The sequence below is a fragment of the Neomonachus schauinslandi genome, chromosome 7 (genome assembly GCF_002201575.2).
Source record: "Neomonachus schauinslandi chromosome 7, ASM220157v2, whole genome shotgun sequence".
NCBI classification, from domain to species: Eukaryota; Metazoa; Chordata; class Mammalia; order Carnivora; family Phocidae; genus Neomonachus; species Neomonachus schauinslandi.
The window spans coordinates 150,707,046-150,728,477 of record NC_058409.1 but is presented as its reverse complement, the minus strand read 5'-3'; the positions used below and the strand labels follow the sequence as shown (position 1 = coordinate 150,728,477).

General features: G+C 50.0%; 3 protein-coding genes across 4 annotated transcripts; 1 reads left to right on the top strand and 2 right to left on the bottom strand.

The window, feature by feature from the left end:
- LRRC14B (leucine rich repeat containing 14B) lies at positions 1 to 3,429 on the top strand. The gene is made up of 2 exons (XM_021687122.1): positions 1 to 890; positions 2,784 to 3,429. Exons 1-2 carry the CDS (start codon positions 1 to 3, stop codon positions 3,427 to 3,429), a joined length of 1,536 nt encoding a protein of 511 aa, XP_021542797.1.
- A 1,013-nt stretch (positions 3,430 to 4,442) lies between these two features.
- Positions 4,443 to 6,157, bottom strand: LOC110577691 (ubiquitin-conjugating enzyme E2 N-like). The gene is made up of 2 exons (XM_021687099.1): positions 5,691 to 6,157; positions 4,443 to 4,479 (listed from the first exon to the last, which is right to left on the bottom strand). Exons 1-2 carry the CDS (start codon positions 6,155 to 6,157, stop codon positions 4,443 to 4,445), a joined length of 504 nt encoding a protein of 167 aa, XP_021542774.1.
- Positions 6,158 to 12,248: 6,091 nt separating this feature from the next.
- On the bottom strand, positions 12,249 to 21,345 carry CCDC127 (coiled-coil domain containing 127). Of its 2 annotated transcripts, none has more exons than XM_021687120.1 (3): positions 21,292 to 21,345; positions 19,145 to 19,275; positions 12,249 to 13,507 (listed from the first exon to the last, which is right to left on the bottom strand). In XM_021687120.1, the coding sequence occupies exons 2-3, from the start codon at positions 19,263 to 19,265 to the stop codon at positions 12,846 to 12,848; spliced, it is 783 nt and encodes a 260-aa protein (XP_021542795.1). In that variant the 5' UTR covers positions 19,266 to 19,275; positions 21,292 to 21,345; the 3' UTR covers positions 12,249 to 12,845. The 2 variants fall into 2 exon arrangements, with proteins under 2 accessions (XP_021542795.1, XP_021542796.1); XM_021687121.1 differs by lacking the exon at positions 21,292 to 21,345 and adding an exon at positions 21,226 to 21,272.
- Between the last annotated feature and the right edge of the window lie 87 nt (positions 21,346 to 21,432).

The following is a 21,432-nucleotide window of genomic DNA, read 5'->3' as shown; positions in this document are numbered from 1 at the left end:
ATGAGATCGCTACGCTTCATTTCTGCTGAGGCCCTGGTGTCTCACCCCCAGGTGGCCCAACAGAGCCTGGACGGTGTGGCCCACAACCTCTACCCACTCCTGTTCAAAGCTAGCTACTTGCTGGAGCAGGCGGAGGTGATCCGTGTCCTGTTGGAACACTGGCCACTGGAGGAGTTCCGGCTGAGTGCGCTGCTCGGACCGCGCTCAGAACCCCCAGAGGACCTGCGAGACCGCACCTGCAGGGCCTGCCTGGAGGCCTGTGTGCAGGGCCTTGCAGACCACGTGCTCCGGGCTGGGGGCCCACGGCGGCTGCGTGTGGCTGACCTCACAGGCGTCCGAGACATGCAGGTGCAGCAATGCCCCTGTGGGAGGGCGCTGGGCAGGTGGGGCCGCACCGAGCTGCTAGCCAGGACATGCTGCCGGCTGCAGGCAGAGTCCCCAGGGGCCCGGCGCCCCGTCTGGGTCCTCGCCGATCTCTTTGTCACAGAGGGAAACTTCAAGGTGGTGGTGCAGGCCCTGGGGCCGGCAGGCCCTGCCCCACTGCGTGTGCACTGCCTTTCCTTCCGGGCAGACAGTCTGGGCCCCAGCCAACTCTTGCAGGTGCTGCGTCTGGCCAGGCCAGGTGAGCTGCGCAGGCTGGAGGTGGTGCACAATGTGCGGCTGCATGCTGGCCACGTGCAGCAGCTCCTGGCCCAGGTGGGCTTCCCCCAGCTGGCCTCGCTCACCCTGCCTGCCAAGGCCTTCGATGCGCCCCCCACCAGCGCCTCAACCCCTGATGGCGAGGACCCCCTCCTCACCTCCATTGCCTGGGAGCTCAGCCAGATGAGCCAGCTCACTGAGCTGAGTGTGGCCTTCTCCACGCTGACAGGGAAGATTCCGAAACTGCTCGGGTGAGTCGGGTGATAGCACAGAGGGCCAGGCCGGGTGAGCGGGGTCTCTGCTCACAGCTCCTCAGCGCAGATCTGGCGACAGGGTGCCCTCTGGGGAGCCGGCTGAAGATGTACGAGGGGCCACCAGATGGCACCTGGCTGCTTACAAGGCCACGAGGTTCCCGGCTCCCTCTGCCTTTACTCCAGGAGGGCACAGACAGAGGGGGTGACCCAGTGGGGTTGGGTTGTATGTAGCCTGGCAGCACAGAGAACTCAAGGAGGACTGTTGTTTTCTGTCAGTGAGCAGACAGGAAATTTGCTGATTAGTGAAACAAACAACATAGACGTGACTATATTATGTTGTATTACTCACCTGTCTTGTAACAAATTATCCCAACGCTGGGCATATGGCAACAAGCTCCGTCAAGAACCCGGCTCAGCTAGGGTCTACTGGGCTGTGGTCTCCTCTGAAGGGCTTGGAGGGCTGGGAGGGTGAGGCAATCGGTTTCCAAGCTCTGCGTGTGGCTGTTGGCGGGCAGCCTCTGAGTCTTGGCTGCTGGGAGTTCTTACAACAGGGCGGCCGATCCGAGGACCAGAGATCACCCAGGTAGAAGCCACAGTCCCAACCTGCCCTTGAGACGGACTTGTCACTGCCTCTGTGTACCGTGTTGGTTTGGAGCCAGTCAGCGGGCCCACCTGTGTGAGGAGAGGACAATGCACAAGGATGGGAGCACCAGCAGGGCCAGGGGTCCGGAGAGCGGTGGGCGGCCAGGGAAGGGTGAGTCCCTGAGGTGACCTGTGAGCAGAGACCCCGAGCACTGAGCCTGCAGGCTGCAGCAGCCTGGTGAGAGGAGCAAAATGCCCAGCTGGTGATGTGGAGGGGTCAAGGGCCAGCAGGCAGGGCAGCGTGGGGGCGGCAGGAGGAAGGAGGGAAGGGCTTCAGCTTTTCCTGAGCAAGCAAAGCCCTTGGAGGTTCTGAGCAGGAGGATGACATGATCGCCTCCTTATTCACAAGGGCCACTCTGGCTTCTTTAGCCCACACAACAGACCTGGATGGAGGGGCCGGGGAAAGGACAGCATGGTAGGTAGACACCAGGCTCTCAGCACGCAGGGAGTACAGGTGTGGGGGACCCAGGCGAGGGGGTGGGCAGAGAACCAGACCGCATATGCTCTCCTGCACTGAGTGCTCAGCTTGGTAGCACCAGACCCAGGCCCAGCGTCCCCAGGGCGGGGTGGGCTGAGCATGTGCATTTTTCACGAGTCCCGGGGGCAGGTGCAGTCCCTCACTTTGAGAACTGCTGGCAGAGCCGTGCATTTGCTGATGCCGGGCCATCTACCCCACTCACCGCAGAACACGGGAGGGTCTTTAGGCCCCAGGCCATACGAAAACTGGACTGGATGGCCCCATGGCCCTTTCCCACCATAAAATCGTTTCATACCAGTTCACGTGCACCGCGGTGCTAGAGCAAGCACGGGAGCAGACACAGTGGGTGGTCGGCAAAGCAGATCTAACATTTGAGGAGCTGAGGACAGAGGCCAGGCCTGTCTCGGTAAAGTTAATTCTGCACCATCCTCGGCCACACCAGGGCTCAAGGACTCAGGTCTGGCGGCACAGCCCCAAAGCAGCCACAGACAAATGAGTGACCCTAGTTCTAATTGGCACTTTATTTATGGACACTAAAAATGGAATTTTGTGTTATTTCCACATGTCAAGAGTATCATTCTTTTTTGATTTGTCCTACCGTTTAAAGATGTACAAACCATCTTACTGTCAGGCTGAATAAGATCAGGCAGCAGTGGGTTTGGCCTTCGGGCTGCAGTCTGCTGACCTATGAGATAGAGTCCATCTGAATTCCTCCCAGAGGTCCTTTCTGGGACCACCCCTCACCTGTGCCATTTTCCATCCTGCCCTAGCCCCCTACGGACGCCACTGAGGACCCTGGACCTGGCCAACTGCTCCCTGAACCACGCAGACATGGCCTTCTTGGCAGACTGCACCCATGCCACCCACCTGGAGGTGCTGGACCTCAGTGGACACAGCCTGTTCGGCCTGTTTCCTTCCACCTTCTTCAGGCTGCTGAGCCGGGCTGCCCAGACGCTGAGGGTCCTCACCCTGGAGGAGTGCAGCATCGAGGATGGCCACGTGAGCATGCTGATCTTGGCCCTGAGCCCTTGCCGCGAGCTCTCTGAGCTCCGCTTCCTGGGGAACCCGCTGCCGGCCCAGGCCCTGAGGCGCCTCTTCATGGCTCTCTGCGAGCTGCCCAAGCTGCGGTATGTTGAGTTCCCAGTGCCCAAGGACTGCTACCCTGAAGGCACCGCCTACCCCCAGGACGAGCTGGCCATGTCCAAATTCGACCAGCAGAAATATGATGTAATTGCCGAGGATCTCCGTGCAGTGCTGCTTCGGGCTGGCCGGGGAGACATCCAAGTCTGCACGCCCCTCTTTGGAAGTTTTGATCCAGATATCCAAGAAACAAGCAATGAACTTGGAGCTTTCTTACTGCGAGCCTTCAAAGCTGCTCTAGAAAACTTTTCCAGAGCACTGGAACAGATGGAGTAGGCCCCTGAGCAGACCAAGGGGGGCCTTGCAGTTCAGCTGTGCAGCAGCCTGGACATCCTGAGTCAGCAGGCTTGGGCGTCCGCTCCCCCAGCCACCACCAGTTAACGCATCTCTTAGTGAGACTCGTACATGGCATTAGTTAAGCACTGCACGAGAGGAAGCCCTGCTCTGGGAGAGGTGACTCGAGGCCACATCGGTGGCAGATGGTAGAATGGTGCTGGGCTGGACAGGAGCAAGGAGGGGAGCCCAGATGTCCAGCGGGGGTGGAGAGAATGTGAGAACTGTCCCAGAACTCAGTACTCCCTGTGCCACGTCTGGGGCGTCTGCAGCGTTGATATCGGTTTTCATATTTACAAACTCCTGCCCAGCATGGCACATGCGACTTGTTGTTAATGGCTTCAGCCCTGAGGATGCAGAATGGCTTCCCGGAGGCCCTCTGTCACTGCAAGAAAGCCCTGCCAGTGAAAGCACCGTCGCTGCCCCTGTTTCCTACCTCCCTTTGGACGCTGACCTCAGAGGACCCTCTGCTCAGACCGAGGGGAGCTCCTCTGTGCGGTTGAGTCCTGGCGTGTAAATGTTTAATTACAACATTTGGACTTGGTGACTTTGTTGTTGTTGTTGTTGTTGTTGAAAATGTAATTTTAATAGATAATTCTTCATCTTATAAGGGAGCACAATAAAATATACCACATGCTGAAGAAACTCCAGAAGTTATGAGAATCAAGAGTGGGGGACGTTCAGTTGGGCTACAATATCCATTACCTTAAAGGTTCCAACCCACGGGTTAACATTTACGTACTTAGGACTGGCTATCCTGATGACTTACAAAGAGCAAGGATAGGGAATTCGATACGGAGAAGGGTGGGAAAGAACAGTTTTTTTGAGGGGAGGAACTCTGTCAATGCAGAAAAAAATCACTGAATATCAAACAATAGGAGCTCCCATAGCAAATATGAAAGAATCATTAACTGAGGATCTGATACTCTCAAAGGAAGGAACCTTCCAGAAGACACTTACGCAGGCTCGCTGCTTGAGATCTGCTCATCAGGTCTATAAGGAAGACTCATAAAAGCCTCAGCAACTCCACATGATTATCAGATTGGTGTTTCCTAATAGCACACACCAGTGGCTACACGTGAAATTTCCAGACAAGGACTGAGAAATAGGTCATATCCCAAATGCCAGACACAAACAAATGTGGCAGAACACATGAGTCCTACACACAGTCACAACTCTGCTTTGCTGTGACTCTCCTGTACAGTAAGTTCCAAACATCTTGGCAGACACCAATGATCCTCTAATCAGATAACACAAACACATTTATTCAAATTTCTAGGAGGTAAAAAAATATCAAATACTGATGCTTTATGCATGCTCAGGGCCAGCTTGTAAATACTGCATTCAGTGATATCTTTACACAAGTTTGCATCAGTGAAAAGAAACTGGCAAAATCTACCTCTTGCCAGATCACCCTGTCAGGTGGTAAAGACTAAAAGAGAATGTTCCATCAGTTTTAATTTTTAAATACGAATGTCACATTGGGAAAATGACATAAACACAGTAAAACAAACTGTACTAAGGCAAAGTGGAATAACAAAAAATATTTTACTAAAACATAAGATTTACAGAAGTTTCCAGACAAGCCATGCAAAATGGTCACAAGTTTTTTCTTGAAGGAAGGATTCTACACTTGACAGCAAAGTCACAATGTTATTAGTGAGGGCTGTGATGTTTATTTAATGTTCCCATTTTGGTTCAAACAATCAAGCTTGTCCATCTACAGCGTCTAAATAAAGTTAGACTTGGCTGGAGAGCATATTCTAAAGAACTGGTTAGCTGCTTTTAACCAATGCAATCAGATCACCATAAAAAGGGGGAAAGGAGCCCATAAAATTAAAATAAAACTACCTCTCCCCCTCAAAAAAAGTAATAAAGAAAAGCACGCACACCCCTGCAGCTAACCCTGACAACTGCCTTCATTCACAGTGCTTTATACTCAAACCATGAGGGGGGGAAATGAATAAAAGCAGAGAAGGGCCACTGCTTTTAAACGTTTCACAACAATCCAGATGGTACTTCTAGCCTCTGCTCATGCTTTACAACAGTGAATCAGGACAAGACATAGATTTGCTAATGTGCATTTAATCACCAAAGGACTGAAGATGTCTGGGCTTTTATTCTGTAATGTTTCTAAGACTGTGTCCATTAAATGCAAACAAAAAAGGAAGAAGTCTTGGCAGAACAGGAGAAGTGATGCACACTTGATGATCAGATTGATTTTAAGGTCATATAGCCTAGTCCATGCTCTGGCTGCTTCTATGGCTTGGGCTTTGTTGGTCTTCCACCGCTGTGCTACATCATTTGCTAATGGATCATCTGGATTGGAAGCACTTAACAAAGCCTGGATCAATAGCAGGACTGTGTGGATCCGCAGTGCTGGGGACCACTTATCTTTCAAAATAGCTAAACATATTCTTCCCAACTTGTCTACATTCAGATGACAAATTATGGTCATGAAACGTACTCTAGGGGCTGCCATTGGGTATTCTTCTGGTAGGAATAGTTCAAGCTTAAAAGTCCCTCCCTCAAAGGGGGAATCCTGGGGGCCAGCAATGACCACATGAAAATAATGGGCGTTGCTCTCATCTGGTTCTGCTTTAATGCCAGGAACTGGTTCTGCCAGCAAACGCTGGGTTACCTTGATAATGCTGGGGGGCAGCCCGGCCATCTTGTCAGATCCCGAGTTTGGCCTCTGGTCTTGAATCTGGCTCTGCTCGCCTCACCCACAAGTGCTTGGACTTGGTTTCTACCAAGATCTGATTCCTGCAAAGGGCCAAGTGTTAGGATGATTAGATACTAATAAAACAGTAGTGTACCTTCCTCAGACGTGGCTTTAATTTCAATGCAATTCAGAATTTTTAAAAATATCTAAGAGTATGAAAATGAAATATTTTCTCAAGATAGAGGCTAGTGCTTGATGGGCCCAATCTTTTCACACTAGAACCCCCAAGTTCTGGTTGGGGGTTTGAGTCACTGTGTGAGCAGGCTCCACCCTCTGTCCAGTTCTGGGGCCTCTCTTTCCCCCAGCTAAGTCCCCATCCAGGTAATCCCATGCTGCCCCCCCCCAGGTATGTCTACACCCTACATGCTCCCCCCTCCCCGGGTAAGTCCCCATCCAGGTAATCCCATGCTGCCCCCCCGTATGTCTCATGCCTTTCTCCCCAACAACCAAGTGGGGCTGCCTAAGGTATAGGCCCCCAGAGTGATAGCTGTCTCAGGAGTCTACCTGCTGGGGGAGGCAATAATGTTCCTCCTGGGTCTTTCAGGAAAGGAGGATGTCCAAAAAGTGGGCAGGAGGGAAAAGGTGACTTCTAACTCTTTGTGCCCCTCAGATCTGCTTTCTGGGCCACCCGCCCTCTTCTGTCCTGCTGGCAAAGTCTCTGAACCCTACTTCAGGCACATGGAATTTGGTATTGCAAGAAGCCCTGAAAAGAGAGTAGAGCAGGCACAGGTCAAAATTTTGCGATGCTTTGAATCTAACTCTAAAGAGTGGAGTAATTTCAACTGTTTATGTCTGTGGCCAGCAGGAGAGGACCCCAGCATGTATGTGGCTGAGTCAGGCAGCTGTGGTGGAGAAGGGCCCAGGGATTCTGCAGTGACTGGGGCAGGAGGTGGGCACGCAGGTGTGTGCTGGTGGTGAATGTTCCCAACAGCCCCTGCCCTTGGGGCTTCTGAGGAACAACCCCCCATAAAAGTCAAAGAGCCTGGGGAGGCACATTTGGAGCAATTTCAAAGCACGTGGAGCAACCCAAGCAGAACTTAGGCCTCCCATAACTTAGGGCATAACTTATGCCATCCTGGTGCCTGTCATTTACTTGTTCCTGCGCACCTGTTAGGCCCCAACCCTGGAAGTACTGTCTCCAGCCATGATGGGTTTTCGCTGCACCTGCACAGCCTGGGATTCAGAGGCTCTCTGACGATGTCCATGTGACGTCAGTCCCAGGGATCTGCCAGGACCCAGGCGCATCCCTGTGCTTTTCATTCTGCGAAGGCATGGATCCAACACAAAGGCAAACTGTAGGGACAAGAAAACCCACCCCCGAGGCAGAGAGAGGGGCAGAGGGCCAAGGGTCAAGAGGGTGGGAGGGTACCACGGGGCAGCTGTGCTGCAGCTCCTCCTGGTGAAGCTTAAAGGCCTCTCAGTGCCCAAATCCACCTCGTCTTCCCAGGGGCCAGACTGCTGAATTGAATGGGGCCAGGGTGAGGATCATGATGGACACTGGGAAACCACCTTCCGGGACATCAAGGACATGGTCTTTACCTTCCCCAAGTCCTTTGTGGTGGATTCATCATGGCACTTCCTCCAGGAAGTCTGCCCTGCTTCCTGTTGCCCATCCTGGCAAAGAGGGAGTACAGATTCAGGGGCCTCCTACTCCACTTTTGTTCCAGATGGTTCTTTCCAGTTCTATGCCCCAGACTAGGAGAGATCCACAGACTCAGGGGACTCTCTGTGCGGGGCACATGAGCCTGGGGCTCTTACCATCACTGGTGCTCTCCTCTTCCTTCTCACTATGTGGCTTGAGCAACCCCCTGATGAGCTGTCACCCACTAGACCTCAGGACCCCATGCTCTATGGCTGGCCACTGCGGCAGCTCCCTATGGGTGGAAGTGCTGTAGCTTTCACCTGGGTCTTGATGCCCATTGCAGGGACTCTACCCACCTGCCGCTGGCACTCCCGAGCCCCATCAGCCTGGGGCCCAAAACCACGGCATCCCCTACAACAGTCAGCCCTGGCTGTGGGTAGAGCCCCTTTCGAGCAGGGCACTTCTCAGCACCTCGGCGGGGGCTGCAGCATCTGCCCTCATGTGACAAATCCTGCCAACAGCCCCGTCCACCCCTCCATGAGCTTCTGTGCCCTGGCTCCAGGCAGCCGGGCTCCCAGCCCCCACCCACTGCAGGCCACCCACAGAGAGCCAGTGTCCATGCCCGGACACTATGGAGGGAAACACGTGAGCGTGCACAGCAGGGTGCGGCACCTCACCCTTAGATCCACGCAGCACAGCAGCCCAGGCTGCGCTTGCTTCCCGGCGCAGCGGGCGGCTGGGGCGCCATGCCTTAGAACTCAAAGCTTCCCTGCGTCTGTCTGCACCCTGACAAGACCCTGACTTGTCGGAGGGTCTGCAGGAGACGGATTTCCTTCAGAGCTGCCACAGAGGCAGCCAATAAGCCTCAGTTTCTTTTTTCAAGATCTCCTGTGAGGTTACCAAAAGCCACACGCCTGATTTCCCTGCACCCTCTCCATTCAAATGCCACAGCAGCCTGTAACCCAGTAGTCCCCAAATTGCCACACGTGGGAACCAAACAGATAAGACGCAAATTCCGAAGACCCAGAAGGAGAAAGATTAAAGCAGCTATGAGGCAGGGAGACCACTGCTCCGAGGTTCCTGACCGTTGTTGGCCATTTCTGGTTCCTCTCTGAGGAAATGGCCTGCAGTCTCCATTCCTGCCCTGAGGTCCCATGACATGTCCTTGAATAAAGCCCCCTCAAAACTGTCTCAGGTAGCTTGAATCGCTTTCTGTTGCTTACAGCCGGAGTCCTGACGCAGAGAGAAACCGAGCAGCTGTCTCTGTCACTGCTGGAGGAGAGGAGCATCTTGCTCACATGGGGCAGGGCAGATCCAACGAGCATGGCTCAGGCTGCCCCCAGGAGGCCCAGTGGCATCCCTCTGGCCTCCACAGTCCGGCACTCTCTCTGCAGGGCTCAGGATGTCCTCTGTGCTGGGTGGGGGTCCCCATGCTCTGTCACGAGATACCGAGTGAGCACAGGAACCTTCACCAGCCCCTGTGTATTCACTGCAGATGGCTTTCACAGAGTCCTGAGACAGTGAAAGTGATGACAAAGACTTTTCCTCCTTCTCCTGAGAGATGATCTGGGTAAACTGTTTAGCAATCAGACTGTTGAACAATCCCATATAGAAATACTCTGTTACATAGTTTAATTAGACATAACTTCCCTTTCCATTTTTTCTTAAGATTTTATTTTGTTGACAGAGACAGAGAGAGCACACAAGCAGGGGGAGGGGCAGAGGGAGAGGGAGAAGGAGCCGGAGGCGGGGCTCGATCCCAGGACCCTGAGACCACGACCTGAGCTGAAAGCAGATGCTGCACCGACTGAGCCACCCAGGCGCCCCTAACTTCCCTTTTCAAAAACACACAGGCTCTTTGGTGAAGTCTCTTCCCTGTCATAACATCGCATCATTGGTGCGATGTTTGCAGGATTACTTTGTCATCATGAAATCAACCACTTCATCTGTCAGTCCACATATGCATTATAGACACACACACACAAGAAATACATATGAGAATTCTGTATCTGTCTCTATGAACTTTTACAAGGAGGAAAAGCATATTTAACAAATAAATTCAGTGGGATTAATTTACAGAATCACCGCCTGCTTCTTGTTTTATTTTTGGAACATCCTGGTCAATCCTTGAGCCTTCCAACTTTATTCCAAAGTAAAACACGCTTAAATAGGTACTTTCACAGTAAGTACAATTAGAAAGCAGAGGTTGAACCCCCCGCCCCAAAGCCCCCTACCGCAACCACCGCCCCGTCCTCTTGACTACAGCACAGACAGGCTCCCTCCAGAGACAGGTCCTGCCTCAGCCCTGGCCCTTTTATCCTGGAGCATCCTCCTTGCCTTGCTGGCTCAAGGTTTCAGTTACTGAGACCTTCCGGAAAGCAGCCTGGACGAATGATGTTTGACTCCCAAGTCCCCACAAATCCTGCACACATACCAAACAGCTCCTGGCTCCTACTCTCTTTCTCAATTTTAAACCCTTTTAGTTCAATAATGTTCCACTCTAGTGTCACTTAGTCCAGACCTCCTTTGATACATCTGTGAAGTTATCAAATTTCCAACCTAACAAAATCAATGTTAAAAAGATGGATGGCATCAAATTAACCCTCAAATAAACTTGCTAGTAGAAGGCAGCTGTGCTATGCAAATACAAACATGGCCCAACATAATTTTCTGTAGCAAGTTTCTGATTTTGCAGTATCAAACCAGTGTCTAAACTGATTTGAATTATCTGAACATAGTTATCAAGCTATTGAAGACTAGTCTCACAGCATGCTGGACATTAGAAAATAGGATGGGGATTAACAATTCACCTTGAAATTTACCTACTAAATGGCTGGCTGAATTTTCCTCATTTTTTTAAAGATTTACTTATTTACTTTTTAGAGAGAGAGACACGGTGGGGGGGGGGGGACAGAGAGAGAATTCCTGACACGGGGCTCAAGCCCAAGACCCTGAGATCCTGACCTGAGCCGAAACCAGGAGTCGGCCGCTTAACCCACTGCACCACCTAGGTGCCCCCTGAATTTCCCTCCTTTTAAAAACAAAACCAAGGGGAAAGCATTAGGTGGTTTATCCAAGGGTACCTGGAGAGTCAGTGGAGTAAAAGAAACTGAATGGACACCACTCTAGGTGATACAAATAACCAGAGAAACTTTTTAGTTCAGATTTACCTGAGTAAGTTATTTTTGTTTGGGTCAAGCAGTGACAGTTGAGCAGGAAGATGATGGGCGGAGCCACTGGAGAAGAAAAGCATGAAACCATCTTGTGCCGAGCACAGCAGCTAAAAGCAGAGCGTGGGGCGAGGACCCCAGCCCCATGGGGGACCTTTCGGTCGGTAGCTCTGAGCCGCTTCTTCGTCTCTGAAATTGCTCTGAAGATTAAAAACCACATGTGAGCATAAACCATGCAGATCCACTGGGCCGTAAGTCCTCAGCATTTTGGTCCCCAGACCAAACCCAGCTCTAATGACATTCCCCTACAATTAGACGTGAAGTTTTTTGTCAGCTTAGTATTCCGAAGTTTGTCTCCCTGCCACAGACAGGCAGGCAGGCCGGGTAGAAACGGGGCTCCAAAGCAGGCGGACCTCAGCGCAGCCGTTGCTGGGCCACTTGCTACTGAGGAACTGCATCTAAGTTTCCAGCACCTCTGGGGCCGCACTGCCCAGAGAGCTTCTCCTGACGGCAGGTCCAGCTGCCTCACCTGCAGAAGGAGACTGTGGGCCTTCCAAAAGCCTGCGGCAAGGCTGGCCCCTGGATGGCATGGGGAACCGGGATTCGGAGAGGACCTCCCTGCCACCGACCAGGAAGGGCAGCCCACTGTGTCTAAATTTTGTAGTTTGAGAGGATACCGGCTTTCCTTCCAGGATTCTGCAATCTGGGTGCGTGCCAAGCAGAGGATACCCACGTGACCAGCCATCAACATCAGCGCTGGGCTGTCTCTGGGGGTCCCAGGTTGGCAAGAGTTCACGCTCCTTGCTGGTAGGGGGGGCGGTGGGAGGGAGCACTCCCATGACTCCCCTGGGAAAAGACTCTGGAAGCTGCACAGGCTCCTCACTTGCCCCCACGCGCCTTTTCCTCTGATTTTTTTTTTTTTTTTTTAGAGATTTTCCTTATTTATTTGCGAGAGTGAGCAAGTGAGCATGAGCAGAGGGAGGCGCAGAGGCAGAGGAAAGGAGACTCTCCGCTGAGAGCAGAGCTCCACACGGGGCTTGATCCCAGGACCCTGAGATCATGACCTGAACAAAAGTCAGAGCCACCCAGGCGTCCCATTCTCTGATTTTGCATATTCTTCCCATGTTGGGATTACAGGGGTGACGTGTGAGAGGCTGATTCACCTTAGCTTTGTGAAAAATGGGCAAGTGCCTACCTTTGATCAGTTTGTGGTAAAATGGAGATAATCTATGTAAAAACATTGTATAAAGAGTGAAGAATTACACACATAGGTGGCATTGTTGCTTTTAAATGGCAAGATTTTTTATTATACGTCATTGCTAATAAATAATACGTGCTTACTAAATACAGACACAAGCCAAATCCCAAACACATACCAGGGTGTCAACTGGATACAAGGAACACTTTCTCTCCCTTTGGTGGGAGAGATGCTCACACCAGCAAGAAACCTTGATAATGTTACTATTTTCTGTCCTCATTAGGCAGTTCTATCCATTACCTGACAACTTCTTTTTATAATTCTAGGAGAGAGAAAAGTAATTTGAGGAGAAAACAGAATTTATTTAGGGAGTGATAAAAACAAACAGAAAACTACTTACAGTGAGGATTGATACTGTATTTGACTTTCTTAAAAACAATCTTACCCTACAGCAAAGATATGACGTTATACTGTTCAGCCTAATAAAATGTTACAGCTTAAAAAAAATCCTCCCGAGAAACTGCATCCTTATAGCTGAAGAGGGCCAAGGAAGAGACCGTGTCCCACTCAGACGGTGGTGGGAGTGGAAGACCACTCAGCTGGAAGGTGGCTGCAGAAGGAACCGACAACACGGCGATACCCCGGGACGCCACAGCATCACTGAAGATGTACTTCGCTCCTGCCCTACTTCTCTAGGATGGCTTTCTCAACTCTCTTACACTTCTTCAGTTCAACAGTCAGTTCCCAGTATTTGAGATACAGCCACATGAGTCTCCCATTCTGGCGTTTGTTGGTATTCCAGACGTCGCCACAGTATGTGTCGTGCTGAAATATGTCAGTCAGGCCAGCCGCCATCTGCAGGTCAGCGGCAACTGGGTCAGTGGATGCTCGGACCAGTAAGTTCTTCTCGATTTCCAGCCGCCTGCCACGGGGGAGGAACAGGCTGCAGTAGATGTTCTGTCTTTCTGTAAGAGCATCTTCAAACTCTTTCAGCACAAGCCTGGCCCTCCTCTGCCAGTCATCTTCCTTCTCCAGGAAGCTCAGATACGCACTTCTCAGGGGCTGCAACTGTCTCTTTTCTTGCATGACCTGAGCCCGCTCCTGTTCCAGAAGCTTCTTTTCTTCTACCAACTTGCGCCCCTGAGAGATAAGGGCTTCTCGGTAACTAGTCGTTCTGTTTTGCTCCTTTTCAAGTTCCAAAGACAAGTGAGCAACTGCACGCCGGTTTTCTGAGATCACGGCATGGTACTTGGCTTCAAGATCCCGCTGGAAAGCAGCTGTTCTCTGACGGTACGCTTCTCTCTCTTTTTCGATTTCTTTCTGGGACTCCCTGGACCAAATCCAACCTGACACGAATAAATTGGGGGAGAAAAACACACTTAATGAGAAGTCAGAGCTGAAGTTTTATAATCTTTATTTTGAAAAAGCATAAAGCAGCTAAGGACAGCATTTCAATAAAATCTGAAGCCCTGAAAGGTACGGGTAACATTTTGTATGAAACCATATAATAATCAAAATTCTTATCTTAAAATCAGGTAAGGGTCCCCAAGGACAAGTGTGACAAGATTGCTGACAGTTCCCTTCCAGACTCCTCATCTTCTCTGCCTGAAAAAACCCACCACTGCTTTCTTTTGCTCTCAAACTCACCACCAATGCCTACTCTGGCCACAGGGCCTCCATGTCCTACTGCCAAGGTTTAAGTCAACACTGCTATGCTTCTTGTAATGTTGGCAGGTGATTACAGAACTGAGTGACTGCAAAGTACATTCAGACCTGCCTGGTCATCTCGCTTCTACTCTGACAAGGGTACATAAAAATAAGGTGGAGGAAGATGTTCAACCTCAAGACATGGCCTGGCTCCCTTTTCCCAAACCAGGGCAACTCGACTCTCACAAACGTGGGGCAGACTGAGGAGCAGCTGGGCCTCTGTCCTCTGCTGCATGGAGAAATCCAGTGCCGGGGAGACTCCTTTTCCCTCCCCAGCACTCAAGGCGGTGTCCTTGCCATTCGGGTCTTCTTCCCCTGCGTCCCTTGGGAACCATCCTCTGAGGCAGTATTTGCGTGCGCCTGCAAGTCATTTCCACTTGAAGTGCTGCTGCCACCCCAACTCTATAAGCGTGAGACCAAACGCATTCCTTCCTCACCTACAAACAGCGTCTAGTCCCACTGGTAACGGAAACTCGAAAGCACACGTCATCTTCATCTCCTCCTTCCACTGAAGTTCACAGGCAGGGGCCTGGCCGCTAGCGCAGCAGTTACAGTATCATCTGATAAGCACTGAGAGCTCTGTGAGAAGGGGAGGAAGGAAGGACTAATTCCGTTTGGGGTGCAGTCAGGGAGGGGCTCACGAAAGAGGTGAATGGGAACCAGTCTGGAAAAACGAGGAGCAGCTGGTAGGAAAGGCCCCCCTAGGCAGAATGAACAGGGACAGGAGTGGGCATCACATGTCCTGAGCAGACGGTGTCCAGGAGTCGCTGCAGGGCTTCTATCGAGGGGCTGGAGCACGCTCTGGAAGTCAGCAGGCCTGAACAACAGAGGTCCTCAGAGACTCTGGTAAGAAGTGGAAGATCAGAGGTGGGGGTGCAGCAGGGGGCAGAGGAGGCCGCTCTTGCCTTAACCCAGGTGTGATCCAACGGAAGTACCACCACTGACACGTGGAACAAGTGGCGACCAGTACAGAACACACCGAGCTGCACATCAGACTACATGGTACAGGCTGTGATTACGGGCAAGTCTGGGGTGCGTGGCACTGAATCAGGAAGGCCTCCAGGAAGAGGTGGGACAGAGGCGTGACACAGGTGGGGGAGATCACCAAGGACGTGCACAGAGGGAAGTGTGGAAGCAGAATGGAAAAACCTTAAGTCTGGGTCTGATCCTGGAGAACCCTGCCTTATGACTCTGGGCAAACACAATTGTGCACAGCCCCAGTTTCCTAAGGCAGAGAAGAGAGTGGGGGCTCCTGCTTTTGGGGGAATGGAACAGAAGTACTCTTTCCTATTCTTCCTGCTCAGCACAGTCGGAAACCCTGTGTCGTAAGTACGGCAAACCCAGGGGGTTCTTAAAGGTGGAGAACCGCAGGCAGACTGGCAAGGGACCTTGGGACCCAAGGAAGGCTACGGTGGTGAGTCCCCTGGGGTTTCATTTTGCCTCACACTTCCCGGACTTGGAGCTGAAATGCCAATGGTGAAGACTTTCTTTCAAAAAGCCCCAGCACAAGTCTGCTCTCTCTGGCCAAGGGGCTAGAAAGGTGGCCTAGCAAGACAGAAACTTCAACAATAACAACTCCACTCCGGCCAAACAGCAAAGTCACTGTGGTTCCATCCCCATCCATTGGGCAAAGGCTGATGGGAGCCCCTCCTGCTCCCCTGGGGGTGGTGTCAGAGGTGGCCAAGTGGGGAGGAGCATCAGTGGAAACCTGGGGGAGCTGCACCCCTGGCTCCTGCCCAGTGGTAATGAGGGGACCGGAGGCTGAGTGGGGAACTTGGACTTCCATCCCCACCTGGGAGTGAGGCAGCGGAGCCACCTTTCCCCTGCTAGAGCCCTATCCAAGAAGAATCCACAGAATGTCCGAATAAAAGGTCAGCCTCACAACATAATGCCCCAAATACACAGGTTTCAATTGAAAATCACTCTTCATACCAAGAATCAGAAAGATCTCAAATTGAGTGTAAAAAGATAATCAGTAGATGCCAATACCGAGAGGACAGAGATGTTAGGGTTACCTGACAAAGAGTTTAAAGCAGGCATGACAATACAAAGTCTAAGCACAGAAACAGGAGATACAAAAACAAGCATATGAACATTTTGAACTGAAAAATACAATAACTGACACACAAAAAAAAACATGATGCTGAAGTAAGTGTGGAGAAGAGAGAACTCTGCCAAAGGGCTAAAATAATAAATCCCATATGAACACAGACATAAAACCCTGAACAAAATACTGCCAAATGTAATTCTACAATACGTAAAAAGGATTATATGGTGTGACCAAGTGGAGATTTGTTTTCAAAGATTTTTTTTTTTAAAGATTTTATTTATTCATTTGAGACACAGAGACACAGAGAGAGAAAGAGAGAGAGCATGAGCAGTGGGAGAGGCAGAGGGAGAGGGAGAAGCAGACTCCCGGCTGAGCCAGGAGCCCGATGTGGGGCTCGATCCCAGGACCCTGGGATCATGACCTGAACTGAAGACAGACGCTTAACCATCTGAGCCACCCAGGCGCCCCTTTTTTAAAGATTTTATTTATTTATTTGACAGAGAGAGAGACAGCAAGAGAGGGAACACAAGCAGGGGGAGTGTGAGAGAGAGAAGCAGGCTTCCCGCTGAGCAGGGAGCCTGATGCAGGACTCGATCCCAGGACCCTGGGACCATGACCTCAGCCGAAGGCAGACACTTAATGACTGAGCCACCCAGGCACCCCAAAGATTTATTTATTTGAGAGAGAAAGTGCATGCAAGTGGGGAGAGGGGCAGAGGGAGAGAATCTTCAAGCAGACTCCCTGCTGAGCACAAGCCATAGCCTGACATGGGGCTGGATCCCATGACCCATGATCAAATCAATCACTGTAACCCAACATATGAATAGTCTAAAGAAGAAAAATCACACGATCCCATCAACTGATACAGAAAAACATCTGGCAAAATTCAACACCCACTGGTGATAAAAACTCAAAAAAAAAAAAGAAAAACTGAGGGGAGCTTCCTTGCCTTGATAAAGAACAGCTATGAAAACCCACAGCTAACGTCACCTTTAATGGTGAAGACCGAATGCTCTTCCTATAAGATGGGAACTTCTCAGTGGAGGCCTGGAAATGTCAGCCAGCGCAAGAAAAGGAAAAGGAAACAAAAGACAAACAGATCGGAAAGGAAGAAAGAAAACCTAAGTCTCATACATTATACTAAAAAAAAAAAAAAAAATTAACTCAAAATGGATCATGGACATGTAAAACTAAACTTTCAAGAAAAAATGTGGGACAGAACCTTCAGGATCTAGGGCTAGGCAAAGAGCTGCAGGAGGAAAAGCATGACCCATGAAAGAAAATACTTGAACTTCACCAAAATTAAAACTTTTGCTCTGCGAAAGCCTCCATTTAGAGAATAAAAAAACAAGTTACAGAGTGGAAAAAGATACTGGCAAACTAGATATCCAACAAAATACTAGAATCTAGGATGTAGTAAAAAACTCTGAAAACTCAACATGAAAACACAGTATAATTACAAAATGGCCGAAAGACAGAAACAGACATGTCGTGGAAGAGGCTATACCAATGGCAAATAAGAATGTGAAAACATGTTCAACGTTATTAACTATTAGGGAAATGCAAATTGAAACCACAATGGGTGTAAAATAAGAACAGTGGCCTCACCAAATGCTGGTGAGGCTAACAAGAAAATGGATCACTCACACACTGCTGATGAGGATGCAAAATGGTACTACCACTCGGGAAAACGTTTTGGCACTTTCTTAAAAAACTAAACATCGACTCCCATGGAGGCTGACAAGATCAGGTAGTTTTTTTGATTCAGCGATCTGCACAGTGCCTGCTTCTAGGTCAGAGACTGGGCAGATCCAAACCCAGCCCTAAGGGTGTTGCCACTTAGAAGCTCACCAGCCTGCCACCTTGCAAAGCTCTCCTAACCCTTGGAACCACTACCTATTGCCTATGGCTAGGGTGATGAACTTGGTGAGGGAATTGGAAGGCTTAACATTACACTGACTAACAATGATTAATTAGTTTTGAGGCTGGGACAGGCCCCGGGGCAACTCTCATCACTCCATTTCCTTTCCAAACTCTAGCTTTTATAGCCTTTCATAACAACCTTTACTTTTGAGGTTCTTGCCTCCTTGGACTTTTGAAATGTTGCTTTCTGTCCCTGAGAAGGGTCAATGAATATTTTGTATTTTCTTCTTGGTTGTCTTGCTTAGGTAGCATGATCACCAAAAACTTTTATCTTTGCATTCTTAACCAACTGAGCCACCCTGGCGCCCTTATCTTTGCATTCTTATAAAGAGTCTCCAAAAATCTTTTACTACATAGTTCAGAAATCATATTGCCAAGGGGCACCTGGGTGGCTCTTGGCTTTGGCTCGGGTCATGATCTCGGTGTTGTGAGATAGAGCCCTGCGTCGGGCTCCACACTCTGTGAGGAGTCTGCTTGAGATTCTCCCTTTCCCTCTGCCCCTCCCCACATGCGTCCCCCCCCATAAATAAATAAATAGAAATTATATTGCCAAATATCGGTGTCAACTAGTCTCCTGGCACAGTCTACAGTAAAGGTAGATAAATGAACAGTTGATAAATACTACTCTCTTCATCCTTCACTTCCTCTGAGGTAAGCCTATTGACCTGAGAAATCTAAGCACATAAAAAAACACTCCATAAAAAGTATCACTGCAAATAGACGGCAGCTTGTGATTTTCTTCCATCCAATTATTCCGTTTCTCATATTCGTAAGTATCAATCCAAAACTGTGGGATATGACAAAATATAAAACTAATTCCTGAACATCAGAAAATTATCATGTAGTAGAAAATAAAAGCTAAGGGCTGGAATAATTATAACGGACCAGTAACTGGTAATTTCCCCAAAGTCAATTCAAACTAGAGAAGCTGGCCAGGTGAGCAGAGGTTTTAAGACTGATTCCCTAAACATTAAACAGATGACCAAACTGGTTTTCTTTTACACCTATTTTATTCTTCCCTGTCAGTCCTGATGAGGGCAACTGAACCAAGAGAGCTCCTTTCAGAAAAGTTAAGTCTGGAAAGGAGCTAATAGTTACTAAAACCCACTGCACACAAAGTATCTTGTTTTATTTAGCCCTCACAATGCTTCAATGGATAGGGGTTAAGTAATTTGCCTAGGACTCACTGTATGGGATAACACTGGGATGTACACTTGCATCTGTCAGGGTCCAAAGCCCAAGGTTTTTGGGACCCACACTTTCAGCCCCCCCAAATGCAAATGTTAGGAAAACCATGACTTACGAAAAGCAGCCAATCCCAGCATTGGAACCAATAGGGCATAATTCCATCTGCTTCCATCACCACCATCAGCCCTGGAATTAGGCCGGATATTCCAATTTGGGGGGTCATTTAAGTTATTCATGGAGATGTACCTTGAAGTAAATAATAAAACCATTAACCATATAAAAGGAACAAAATAAATGTCACAACTGTATCATCTACTTGGCTCAGTTCTACCTATGAGCCACATAGCACTGAGCCTTACAGGATTAAAAGAAAAAAAAAAAACAAGGCCTCAGACAATAGCCACTCATGATACAGTCGGAGAGAGAAAGAGGTCTCAAATAAGTGAAATACAAGTGAAGTGGTGTTAAGATCTCTAATATAAACAAGCTTCACAGTATGGTTGTACACAAAAATATGTAAATAGCAAGACACGAAAGCACTGGCCCTCAGGAAATGGCAAATGACACGGAGAGGCCATGGAGAGGCCCAGGCAAGCGTGTGTGGCGGAGATGGGGACAGGGCTAGGAAGGCTCTCATGCCTCCTGACTTTGGTGGCATGAACACCATAATTACAGATGTGTCTGCTTAAAGCTCATGCTGTATCTCAGTAACTAGGCTGGGGTCTAATGTTAACATGAATTTACCGATTTACTAAGTACTTGCACTAGGTTGGGCATTTTCACAAAATAGAGCAAAGAGACTTTCAGCTTGTTTCTATGTGATGGCCACAAATAAAACACACTGATTAGACAAGAAATAATCAGGGGCGCCTGGGTGGCTCAGTCGTTAAGCGTCTGCCTTCGGCTCAGGTCATGATCCCAGGGTCCTGGGATCGAGCCCCACATCGGGCTCCCTGCTCGGTGGGGAACCTGCTTCTCCCTCTGCCACTCCCCCTGCTTGTGTTCCCTCTCTTGCTGTGTCTCTCTCTGTCAAATAAATAAAATCTTAAAAAAAAAAAGAAATAATCAAGGCTTACATAACAAAAAAGGAATCCAATTCAATTTTGAAACATTTTAATAGGGTTTTCAATAAACACTTAACATCTAGAAATATAAAATTCTAACTGGCAATAAAGAAATGACAAAAATATTACGTCAAGGAGTTTGTGGTAACTATGCAATGAAAAATTAGTTCTGAAAGTACTAAACTGCAAAACTCTCAATGTAGGTCTGTGAAGAATGGTTTTCATTTCCTCCAAGCCAATAAAGTCCACTTAGGGGGCATAGGGCCTGTGGAAACACAATTCTAAGAAAAGCAACCTAATCCTAAGTAAGACAAAGGGTTATACACAATTATAATCTTTCTTGCCTTATTTAACACTAGCAAAGATTTGGAAACAACCTAAATGTCAATAAAATATGGGTGCCTGGGTGGCTCAATTGGTTTAAGCGACTGCCTTAGGCTCAGGTCATGATCCCAGGGTCCTGGGCTCTTTGCTCAGTGGGGACCTGCTTCTCTCTCTCCCTCTGCTGCTCCCCCTGCTTGTGCTCGCTCTCTCTCTCTGTCAAATAAATAAGTAAAATCTTAAAAAAATAAGAGTGGATGGATCATTGTAAATTTAAATTAACTCACTAAAATATTTCAAAATTATATTGCACGCAATTGTGCATGAGAAAGATCCTAACAATACAATACCAAACACAGGAAAGTGGACAGTTTATTTCCCATACCACTTCGTCCCACAAAAGATTCCGGGTACCTTACGTAAAACACACGAAGAACAAAAACACTTCGTGGACCAGAGGCGGAATCAAGCGAGTCAGTGAAGACATAGCCCGGGAAGCTGAACGAGACCCTCGCCGGGGCATCTGCCCGTATCCACCGCTGGGGCTCCCAGAGTCAGCGGGGCGCCCGCCCCCACCCCAGAACCCGGGCCGGCGCCCGGACCTACCCCAGACCCAGCCCCCAGCCCTCCCGACCCCCGACCCCCCCCCGGAGCCCCCTAACACAACTCGGCGCCCTGACCTACTCCGACCCAGTCCCAGAACCCCCGAACACGGCCCGGCGCCCTGACCTACTCCGACCCCCTACCCACCCCGCGGCCCTCCCGAACCTACGTCCATTCCCCCCGCCTCCTCCCTAGGCCCCCGACCTACCCCCGGCCCCTCCGGAACACAGCCCAGGCCCTGGCCCGGGACGAACTCGGCCCCGCCCCCACCTACCCCCGGCCGGGGAGCGCCGGGCCCTGGATCCCCTCAGCACCACTGTCCGCCGGTCCTGTGCGCAGGCGCAATGCTCCACCACCCACTCGGGGTCGTGGCTTGGTGCGCAGGCGCGGTGTCCCCGCGTCCCGGCCCGGGCGC

Bases quoted from the DNA above. Each gene is read 5' to 3' on its own strand.
- LRRC14B (XM_021687122.1), top strand. From the start codon at position 1: ATGAGATCGCTACGCTTCATTTCTGCTGAGGCCCTGGTGTCTCACCCC. The intron at 891-2,783 runs GTGAGTCGGGTG...ATCCTGCCCTAG, and splicing joins AAGATTCCGAAACTGCTCGG to CCCCCTACGGACGCCACTGA.
- LOC110577691 (XM_021687099.1), bottom strand. From the start codon at position 6,157: ATGGCCGGGCTGCCCCCCAGCATTATCAAGGTAACCCAGCGTTTGCTG. The intron at 4,480-5,690 runs GTGTGCATCACT...TCTTCCTTATAG, and splicing joins AAAATCAATCTGATCATCAA to ACCTGATGAGCAGATCTCAA.
- CCDC127 (XM_021687120.1), bottom strand. From the start codon at position 19,265: ATGAATAACTTAAATGACCCCCCAAATTGGAATATCCGGCCTAATTCC. The intron at 13,508-19,144 runs GTAAGTCATGGT...TATTCGTGTCAG, and splicing joins GCTGGGATTGGCTGCTTTTC to GTTGGATTTGGTCCAGGGAG.